This window comes from Seriola dumerili, unplaced genomic scaffold (assembly GCF_002260705.1).
Source record: "Seriola dumerili isolate Sdu_G_001 unplaced genomic scaffold, Sdu_1.0 BDQW01000109.1, whole genome shotgun sequence".
Taxonomy (NCBI): domain Eukaryota; kingdom Metazoa; phylum Chordata; class Actinopteri; order Carangiformes; family Carangidae; genus Seriola; species Seriola dumerili.
The window spans coordinates 703,431-714,698 of record NW_019174364.1 but is presented as its reverse complement, the minus strand read 5'-3'; the positions used below and the strand labels follow the sequence as shown (position 1 = coordinate 714,698).

Here is an 11,268-nt window from a genome sequence, read left to right as displayed (position 1 = left end):
TTATAAAGAGTCTCCACTTCTTTAAATTTTAAGTGGTTATAGCGTCTTTCAAGTTTTCTGATGGCATACATTTTTGTTTGTAGAAAATATAAAGTAATAATGGAGCAAACTGGTGTAGAGAAATGAGAGAGAAATTAAATGAGGGGGAAGGTGCAGTGCATTAAAAGCCTTTGTTTAGTCAGGCATGATTTAAAAAAAATGCAGACCTGTTTCAACCTGCATGCTAATTCAGGCGTTATTTAAGACAAGATAATAACACCTGGTTTTAAACACAATCCACCCACACGTTAACATTTACATCACCCATCATCAGTCATCAATGTTTTATTAACTGAAAAATAACACGTGACAATCACGTTTTTCACCCTGTATTCAGAAGCCAGAGTGTTCTGAGTATTCACTTTTACCATTATCTCCGTCATGTTCTACAGTTTTCTTCTCAGTGTGGTAACTTTTTAACACAACTCACGGTTTGCAAACTGTGGTGTGGGTTTCCTCAGATACACACGGTGAATGGCGGGTCCGCGATGTGCGTGTGCAATCTTTTCTGTTTCTTCTTGTCCTACGAACAAGGACTGCCAATATCTGAAGTGGCTGCCTCTGGTTAAAAACACCACTACATAATTTGTGTTGTAATATTTACACTCAGTGTTCACTTTATTAAATCCTCTCTGTTTACCTGAAGAGCTGCCCCCGCAGATAATTATAGAGCTGATCTTGATCAAAATTCTTTCATAACCAGTAAAGAATTTAAGGATACTTATCAAAAATGTGTTAATTACATTATCTGAAATTTTTATATATATACATAGTTTCTTTTTCAAAATTCATGCCAGTAATTATACCAACCTCAGAAATATTATTTGTCAGGCTACGATTAAAAACGTGAATTTCCACAAATTTTTGGTTTTCAGCTGCATTTGAAAGAGTAGGGTTTTTTTTTTTCAAAACTGTTACCATGATCAACAAACTTCACTTTTCAGATAGCACTTTCTCTATTCCCCTTACAATTAGAACCAAACTGTGTTTGCCTTTCTTGGAAATGTGTGATTTACAGCTAAGTACCAGCTAATTTTTAGGAAATTGTGATTAAAGTTTCCAGGAAATTATCTGAATACTAGGATCTGCAAAATAAAGTGTTGCGCAGGTTTCACAGTAGCTCGACTGTCTTGCCAGTGTCTCCACTTGGTTTCAGAAACATGATCTAATCTAAGATGTTCAACTTATCACTGCAACTTCTTGATTGCAAGAAACAAAAATAATGCCATTCAAGTCAAGATGGTCCACAGTCCCAGCCAGTCTCTAACTGTGTTCTGTCTGCTGTTTGGGGCTGAGCTGATAGTGTACAGTAGTTTTTTTGTTGTTGAAGACACTGCTATTAGAGCAATGAGTGAACCCAAAACAGTAAAGTTGAAGCTAAACAATGAGCTAAGTATGAGCTGCAGATTCAAATGATTCATCACTATGACGTCTTTCACACTGTCACATTGTTTTGATACATTGTTATAATTAAAATATTGATTATAGCTACTTTAACCTTAACCCTAAAACAAATTATCAATATAGTAAGATAATAATAATAACCCTAAAACATTAACAAAAAAAGAAGAAAAAAAAAAAAAAAAAAAAAAAAAAAGCTTTCCATCTGAAATGAATTGTGGAAAGTGGCATTCAATGGACGAACATGTGTTACAGGACCTGGTTTGGCATTTATTGCCTATCCACGTGCAGTAGCCATGATGCCTTTACCTCAGCTATGGGCTATATGCTTCTTCGTCATGGTCATCTTGTTGGGTGCAGATACACAGGTGAGATAAAAACAAACAAACAAACAACATATTTGCATTTAGCAACTATTAATCATTAAATTACCTTCATACTTTAAACTTTAAAATTGTGAATTCCAGTTAATCTTAGTTATTTTGGTTTTCAATGAAGTGTTTCAATTAGCTCATTGGTCTGTGTCTCTGGCAGTTTGTGAGTCTTGAGTGCCTGATGACCTCAGTGACGGACATGTTTCCCACTGTGTTTCGAAGAGCTTATCGCCGAGAGCTGCTGCTGCTTTGTCTCTGCTCTGTTTGCTTCTTTCTCGGCCTCCTTCTCGTCACAGAGGTGAGAACTCAAATTGGTGGTGGTCTCCCAGAAATGTTCATGTTTGTGATCAGTTCACAGTGAATAAAAGTTAGCCTGTGGACTGTCCAGAAACAGGCCGATACTGATTATGGTCAATGTGTCATACAGCACGATGAGCTGCTAATCTAACTGAAATGAAGTGTGTTGTTTTTGTGTTGATGTGCACTAACACTTGAACCTCTATCTTCCTGCAGGGTGGCTTGTATTTCCTTCAACTCTTTGACCATTATGTTTGTAGTGGCAACAATCTTCTTCTTCTTTCAGTGTGTCAGACGATAGCAATTGGATGGATATATGGTGAGTCATTATGGTTATCCTGCCTTAATCAACAGTATACTTTTATGTTTATTTTGTGCATGTTGGAATTGTCTTAATTCTAACAAATCATACGGTTTTAGATGGTTGAATCATGGTTAAATAAGTGTTCACTGGAAAAAAGTTCTCTTAACAGTCACAATGACTCATTCTTTGTGACAAATTATTAAAAGCCTTTTTTCCCCTGGTTTGTCGTGTTTTTGGACTGAAGCAGACTGAAGCCACTGAGTGAGACCACAATATGAACTGTTGGTTGGTTCAGCTCTGATTTGTATCTGTTTGTTCCAGCAAATCTGAAACATCTGAATAAATTCTCAATTGGAGCCAGACATCACCCTTTTCAGGCCAGCATCTTCGGCTAAGCACCTGTTGTGCAGTGTAGTGGATCGTTGTCCAGATCGTACTAGGTTGAGGGTGGATAACATTCCTGTCTAACCTGAGAGTCCACCAGAGTGGTGGTTGGTGGATGGTGGGAGTACAAAATGCATGACTGTCACACCAGATTAAAATGGATTGAAACAGAAAAGGTTGTGCACACAACCCCGCACCCAGACATTGAGTTGTGGTCAACCAAAGACTGGGAAATAAGTTTGGTTGAGTTGGGATGAGGGATGCAAACAGGCCCACAATAGAAAGGTCACAAAGTACCCACCCTTAGGGCAGGAATACAAAGACAAGGGATGGCAGTCATGGTTTGATCCCCGTGGAGATCAGTTGCAGAGGTTTCCCAGCCAAATCAACATGGCGGTTGTTGTCAACTCTGTGCCTGGATGAAAGAAGCAAGAAACAAGCAGCTTGCCTAATGGGGGAGGAGGCACAACGAGCCCCTCTCACTGGATATGGAGTAGGAGGGAAGCTGGAAGCCAAGAGTAGATGGACAGTGATTTACCCACCACTGCTGGCCCACAAACTGCAGAGTGTTGTGATTAAGGGTTGGGTACGACCTGATGACATCTATTCCTAGCCAAAGGCTACAGTTACCTCATAAGGTAACCGGAGAATGCACCCCAACAGGTTTATATCGCAAGCTTTTGGCTCAAGAGATATTAAAAAATATCAGAATCATGTAAATTCACCCATGTAATGTCAATACACACACACACTGTGTAGAAAATGTCTGCAATCCCTCCTCCTTAACTATTTTGTCTAACTGACTGATAAAAAATTATAGTCTGGAGGACAAGCCTCTATCAGTGTTGCTACACCAGCAACACGGGAGGTCTTAAAAAAAATTAATACAAACATACTATGCAAATTGTTTTCAATTAACAGGTCAAAACGGATTTGTTAGCCAACGATCTGACATTATAAAGAGCTAATTTCAGATGTAGGGATTTTGTGACAGGACAGGAGACTGACTGTGGCTTAACAGTGACATATTTAACATCACTGAGTAATCTGATTGGGACTGAGACATCGTCTGAATGCCTTGGGTGATGTGGAGCAGAGGGTCAGGTTTGAGGAGAGAGATACAGGCTGTCCTTATCCACACATTCTTGTTTGGGTATGGCATCCCAAGAGCATGACTGACTCTGGATCCAGTGATGTGTGGAGGAACCCCATCAGATTTAAAGCAGTCTTTACAGTTCCAAAAGATATCGAAATTGTCAATAAACTTTGAGGCACACGGATTTCAGCCATGCAATTCCTTTCCCTAACGTTGGAATTGGGGCTGAGATGAGAGCTAATGGCTTTTTCACTCTTACCTGCTTGCTTAGAGTTCCCAATAAGAATAGTGTCTGGAGTGGAGTTAGCAATGTTTCTTCCGGTCTAGCAACGGTTTTGGTGATGTTTCTTGAGTTTTGGTTTGCCTTAATGCCTCCTGGGCATCTGCCCAGAATGCCTATTCAATTATCCATCCATGCTCACATATATAATATCCCAAATTTTAGGACACCTGCTATCTATACCACAAAATACATCAAATTGATTAGAAAATAAATTTAAAAAAATCATTCAGTCACTGTTTTTCAACCCAAACCTTATTAAAATACTGATTCACAAATCTTATATTTGTCCAGTGGAGTATCTTGTAGGCCTTCAAAAACTATGATCAATCCCCTTAAATAACAGGAGCTAACTCACAGCATGTCCATTGATTTAATTGGTCAAAAAGTAGGTCTCAAACCATGCTTTCAATAAAACTTTTATTGACTGTTTCTGCCCCAGAAACATAAAGCTGTGAAAAATGAAGTCAATAAGACCTGAGAAAAAGGATGCTATGAGACAATTTTTTGTTGAATATTCAAATTTAAGTTATGATGTCCAATGTTATTGATATGTCTCTTAATAGAAGGACTAACTCAAGAAGAGAATCTGAGTTATTATTTGTTTGTTAGTTTTATCTTAGCACATATACAGACTATGGGAAGTGGCACTGATATTAACCGATGAATACCAAGAATTTCCAGAAAAGAAATATCAAAGATATCTGAGGTCATTTAGATGTAGTGACACCATTACATGGTTTGTCCACCAGAGAGCACTGGCACATTTACTTTTCAACTTTTCAAAAGCCACGCTTTTTAAGTCATAATTCTTTAATACCTAAATTTAAGGGATTATACCACCAATACATAATTGTAAATTTTTGATCAGTTTCAGCCTCAAAAATCCAGTACTGGTCATCTTATAATTTATCCTCAAAGTGGGACTGCTGTGCATAGTTACTCTATATGAGGATAAACAAAACACCTTCTTATTCTTATTCTAAAACTGTGAAATTACTCCCTCAATTACACTATTAGCAAGTGTTATTATTGATGCTCACTGGGTTTAAAACCTGTAACTGGTTTATTCACTGTTAAATGAGGTGAATGTGAATGTTATCCCTTACTCTGTTTGCTTTTTACAACAGGGCATGCACTTCTGCCCAATACCTCACTCCTGGGGTACTTTGTCAGTTGATTTTGAGTAGATATTTTGTCCTCACATTAATTCCTATGTTCTCTTTTACATTGAGCTTTGTTCCCTCCATCACTCCCGTTTAAGCTCATTTAAGCTTGATGGACATCGAATCCTCTTGAGGAGGGGTGTTTGGTTTCTTTGGCACTCTTTGTTTGAATGTGAATGAATACAAAAGATCTAAGAGAGCTCTATACATTCACTTTATAAAAACACATCATTCACCCTGCCCCCACCTCTCCATCCCCCTACCAATTGTCAAAGGGGATTTAAATACTGCTTCACAGGGGGTTGAGGTTAGGGTGAGAAAATATGTGACTGAGGTATTATTAACTTAAGGAAACTTAGAGTAGGTTAACTATTGTAACTGTGTCAAGCACCCACACATTACAACACATTATATTAATGTGTTAAATGTTTCACATTGCATAAGCTTGATTATATAGCAGTAATATATTAATAATAGATGTTAACACTGGTGAATGATATGAGGCGTATGTAAGTGAAACAACTATAATCTACCAGTTGCCAGTGCTGTGGGCATTAAAAAATATTCATTCAGTCAGGTGTGAGACACTCAGTACAGAGCAGTGTCAATAAACATCATCATTTGTGAAATAGATTTACACATCACACTTGTTTGCATAATTGCAAACAAGTGCATTAACCTTATCTATGGGCCTTTACAGCTAAGCAGTACATTTTTATAACTGTACAAACCTAAACACTCCACTCTGTAGGCCTGCTCGACATTTCATATTTGACGACATTTCATTTGTAACTTTTTTTAATCAGTATTCCTAATTTTGTCTAATATGAAAATAGTGAAAACTGGTTGAGATTTATGTTTTGAAATGTGTGTTTAAGGCACCGAGCTAAAGTTCTGGGTGACTGTGTAGAATACCTTTTGATTTCTACAGATTTTACGTTAAACAGGCCACTAACTTTCCTTCTTATTACCAGGTGCAGACCGTCTCTTTGACAACATTGAAGATATGATTGGTTATCGTCCATGGCCAATAATGAAGTTTTGCTGGCTTTACATTACCCCTGCTGTTTGTCTGGTGAGTGAAATAAGGTTTCTGAAAAGAAGTAGTAGTTTGATTAATTTGTCCATAAAACAGAAAAGTGATTCCTTTCCGTGAGTTAAGGCAATGAACAAATGCTAACTGAAGTGGCTTTGTTTCACTTCCTTTTGGTCATTATAACATCACATTCATTGATGTTTGGAGTTTACTGCCATTCTCCTTCTGTCCTCAGATTTCATCACTGACTCCTATTCGCCCTGTAGATAGTGGGAGTTGAGGAATGAGGAAGAGATGTAAATGAAGTGAGGATTTTAAAAATGTGAATTCTAAAGAGTTTCCTGAGAACTTAATTTGGACAAACAGACTACATCTGTGAGGTGTCAGTTTGGAGGGATGGAAACACTCTTTTCTTTGTTATTTGGGGTGAAAACACAGGTGTATTTTTACAGAAAAAATATTCCCTGCTGCGAGGTGATGCAGAGAGTAAGGAAGAGAGAGAATGTCATATATCTCCTATGTCTTCATGGAATATATCTCCTGGAAACATAAGACATGGTTTATGTTGACATTCAGCAGGACAAATATTGTCCTTACAATAATACACGAGATGGAGGAGAAAGACAAGAGAGTAAAGAAAAAAAATTAAACCACCGAACACATGGATTAGGAAATGAAAAGTTATACAACCAGTGTTCGCAATCAGCCACCAGACCACAGGGGGTTTAGTCCCAGTCTGAACAATGAAACCAGGTTCAGCATTTCTAAAGCACATTGAAGTGTTGTCCATGAACAGATTTCAGTGAAACTATATGAAAATAACCATTTTTTGTTGTTGTTGTTGATGTTGTTGCGGTCAGGGTACCTTCATCTTTTCATTGGTGAGATACAAGCCTCTCAAGTTCAACAAAACCTACGTCTACCCGACCTGGGCCTACGCTTTGGGCTGGTCTCTTGGGCTGTTCTGTGTTCTCCTAGTCCCACTGTGGATCATCTTTAAAGTTACTCAGATGAAAGGGACGATATGGCAGGTATGTACTAAGTAAAGAAAAAGACCTACTTATGTGATCATTACAATATTAGATCCGTTGAGATTAATATGAAAGTTTTTTATATGTTGATCTGTCTGGGTTTCAGTTGAATTTTTTGCCTCGATAAGAGAAAGTACATTTGTTCCTTTAATTTGGTTTTAATCAAACCCAGGCTGGGGTACTAGGAACATTTTTTTTATGGTTTTATTTTTGTGTGTCTTTTGTAATGCGTTTAATTTTGTTCTCATTTAAGCAATGGCATACAAGTGTAGTTTCAGTTTCATAACCTTAGTTATTATCGTGACTATTTAGACTTAAAAGGGACTGAAAAGGGAACACACAGTCTAGGGATAACCCCATGTGGTAGACTCTGCTTTCTGATCTAATTAGCTGTCTGAAGGACACAGATTATGTAGTGTGAGAACAGTCTGTTGGCAGGACTTTGACAGAAATACCAGTCAATTGTTTGATAAACATCCCAGAAGTCATCTACTCAGCTGATCTGAAACGTCTGTTTGAGCCCAACTTGTTTCTGTTGATATTTATATCCCATTTTCCCATTTTTGTCACTACCTCCAAACATTTTTTTTAGTAATGTAGTTAATCAATTAATGTGGCCTGTATCCAGGTAAGTGTCAAAAATGTAATCTTAAATTAAATTTTAAAAAATCAATTAATCAATCAATCAATTAAGCTCCATAGCTACTTTGGCTAGTAGTAATAATAAATAATAATAATAATAATGATAATAATAACACATTACAACTCCATAATAAACAATAAAAAAAAAACCTTCCCTCGTGTGCAAACAACTGTCACATTTATAATTTACAGATGTGTGACATCTCCTGAACATCTGCAACCACATGCAAAAAAAGTGACTGCCAATAAAAAGTATTTTGAAGAAACTGAACTCAGTGCTTTCTAAGATTTTTCATGACGTGCCGATACCCTGTAATATAAGGTAGTGAAGAGAACAACATAGTACACAAATTAAGAACTATCAGCTTTGTCAGGATCAGGATCATGGTGAGCTAACAGGTCACTCCTACTTTGCAGAAAATGAAAACTGTCACTGAAGTGCAATTCAACAGTGAGACCAATTTAAATCCAGCAACACTTACAAGTATAAGCCACTGTTGTCAAACAAGCATCAGAGTCTAAAGACAGACTTTAAGTTTTAAAGCTTAAAAAAAAAAAACAGCAGTGAATCAATGAGGCCCTCAAGACAGACAAGCTGATTAAGTAGATACAGCTGCACATGCCTCTGTGCTTGGCAAAATAACTCAACTTGACACTAATGATGCTTAAAAATGTGAGAAACTTAAGGTCATCTATTCGCTTGTGCCTATAAGTGTCTGCAAGCGTCTGATTTTTCATATTTTCCCACCATTTTGACAGGTAAATCTGTTGGCACGCTAAATACCAACATCATTAAAAAGCTAGAGTTGCAACTAACAATTATTTTCATTACTGTTTAAACTGCAAATAATCTTCTCAGTCAGAAGTTTGAGCATTAGTTATTGGTGGAAAAATGCCTCTGTTGCTTGTTTTGTACAACTAACAGTCCAAAACTGTTCAGACATTTAGTTTAGGATTACACAAGACAAAGAAAAACAGTAAATTGCCACATTTCAAGTTCTTGCCATTTTTTAACTGAAAAATTATTCAAACAATTAATCAGCTGTTATGATACTTGGCAATTAAATCTTATTGTTGGACTAATCAATTAGTCCACTAATCTTTTTAAAGTAATTCTAGTCACAGAATATACACTTTGAAAGCATAAATTCAGAAAATGCCATAGTTTTAAATAAGGCTGCAACTAATGATTATTTTCATTATCAATTAATCTGATGATTATTTTTTTTTCAATTAGATTGGTTGCAAAAACATCAGTAAATAGTGAAAAATGTACATAATTTTCTAGAAGCCAAGGTGATGTCTCGAAATAGCTTTCTGTATTAGACCAATAGTCCAAAGCTCAAGGATATTTAATTTACTACAACATATGACTGGAAAAAGTGGCAAATTCTCACAATGCGAGAATGAACGTTAACAATGAATCAATTGTCGAAATAGTTGCTTTTTATTTTTCTTTTGTTCAACTAATCAATGAATCGACTAGTTCATTCATTCAATTAATTCAACTGTTATTTAAATTTTGAAGAATTATTGAGGCCATGCCCTCGTTTTCAGTTATGTCGAGATAGTAGTATACACACAAAAATAATTAACAAGAAAACTAACAACACATAGCATCAAAAACCTCAGCATCCTCTTTTATTTCACGGTGACCACTGCTTTGGAACAGCAGGTCTCGGTGCAGAGGAACCAGAAAAAAATTTGAACTTGACTCATCTTTTGGCAAAAGCTCAAAGCAACATCATCCAGCAACACAGCACGCTGGTCAGTCCACTGCTGTATGTGCAAGTATAAATTCCTGGTCGATTTCTCTAAACTTACCCAAACAGGCCAGGACAGCCATAAAACCTTACCGTTGGATTTGACTTGTCAGGGGACAGGACTGAAAACATCACAAAAGCATTTCTCTGTAAACATTTAATAATAATGAAAAGGCAGGGGATCACCAAAGTTATTACAATTCATCCTGAGGGTGGTATGAATATCTGTACCAAATCTCATGACAATCCATCCATTAGTTGCACAAGATTGCAATATTCCTCCCTCAGTGCTCCTCCCTGTTTGTTAAACTATTGCCACATTAAGTTGTAAGATCTATATAACACATATATAATGTGACAATAACAGACAGGGAGGAACACCGTGAGAGCCTGTATACTGTTTGCGTTGTTTATTATATGATTGTATATGTTGACTGGTTTGGGATACCCACTGCACTGCACTTTTAGTAAAAATTTTTAGCTATTGTGAACTCACTGATAGTTGTATGACCAACCTTTTTCCACAGAACGTCAAGCAGCTTTGCCGCCCTGAAAACAAGACACACAACACGGTGAAGCAGCCAGAGCAGTGCCCTCTGAACCCAGACGACACTCTTACACCTGCTGCCAATGATTACAAGGGAAGTGGTGGGTCTGAGATGGAGATGCAAGTGTGAGGCACTGAACATTTTTGATAATGTTTTAAATATGATATTTTTATTTTTAACTCTAGGTTTTACAAGATGAGCATTTTTAAGAAATTATGATGAGCAATAAACTCTGCTGGGTTACCATGTCAGGTCTGCAACGTGCACGGTAAGCAGGGAGCTTTGTATCCCTATGCTAAACCAGCAAACACAGAATAGAGAAGACAAAGTTTATAAAGTTTTTAAAATCTATTTTCAATTAAAGCAATCCTTTAATGAGTATGATTAAGTTAAATCACCATCTTCATGTTTAAGTATCCTACCTCCATAGAGGAATAGGACGGCAGTCCTAATATTGTCACTGTCCACGGTGTCACAGTTCATTCATTCATTATTTCCTGCCTTTCAGCCACCTGATTCTTCCCCACCCTCGTCACTTTGATCCACTCACCTGTTCCCAATTCCCTAATTAGCTCTTAGTATTTATACCGGCCCATTGCCACTTATTCCCTGTCGGATTGTCTACTGTGCTTTCTATGCCATAGCTTGCCAGCCTTTCTTTCCTGCCTTTTTTTTTTTTTTTGGATTTTAAGTTTTTGCCTACTCCGTTTGCCTGGCTCAGCCCACATGCTGACCTCACCTATTGTTTGCCCTTCTGCCTGCCAAGCCTTAATAAAGTTGTTTTGAACTTTAACCANGATTGTCTACTGTGCTTTCTATGCCATAGCTTGCCAGCTTTTTTTCCCTGCTTTTTTTTTTTTTTTGGATTTTAAGTTTTTGCCTGCTCCGTTTGCCTGGCTCAGCCCAC

General features: G+C 37.2%; 1 protein-coding gene across 1 annotated transcript in view; it reads left to right on the top strand.

Moving 5' to 3' along the window:
• LOC111222808 (sodium- and chloride-dependent GABA transporter 2-like) overlaps positions 1-11,111 on the top strand; it is a 23,915-nt gene extending 12,804 nt beyond the window's left edge. The window contains exons 11-17 of the mRNA XM_022746662.1: positions 1,696-1,808; positions 1,975-2,112; positions 2,328-2,430; positions 6,316-6,416; positions 7,238-7,408; positions 10,341-10,461; positions 10,547-11,111. Coding sequence (XP_022602383.1) covers positions 1,696-1,808; positions 1,975-2,112; positions 2,328-2,430; positions 6,316-6,416; positions 7,238-7,408; positions 10,341-10,461; positions 10,547-10,560 — 761 coding nt within the window. The 3' untranslated portion in view covers positions 10,561-11,111. The remainder of the gene's footprint in view (positions 1-1,695; positions 1,809-1,974; positions 2,113-2,327; positions 2,431-6,315; positions 6,417-7,237; positions 7,409-10,340; positions 10,462-10,546) is intronic.
• The last annotated feature ends 157 nt before the right edge of the window (positions 11,112-11,268 follow it).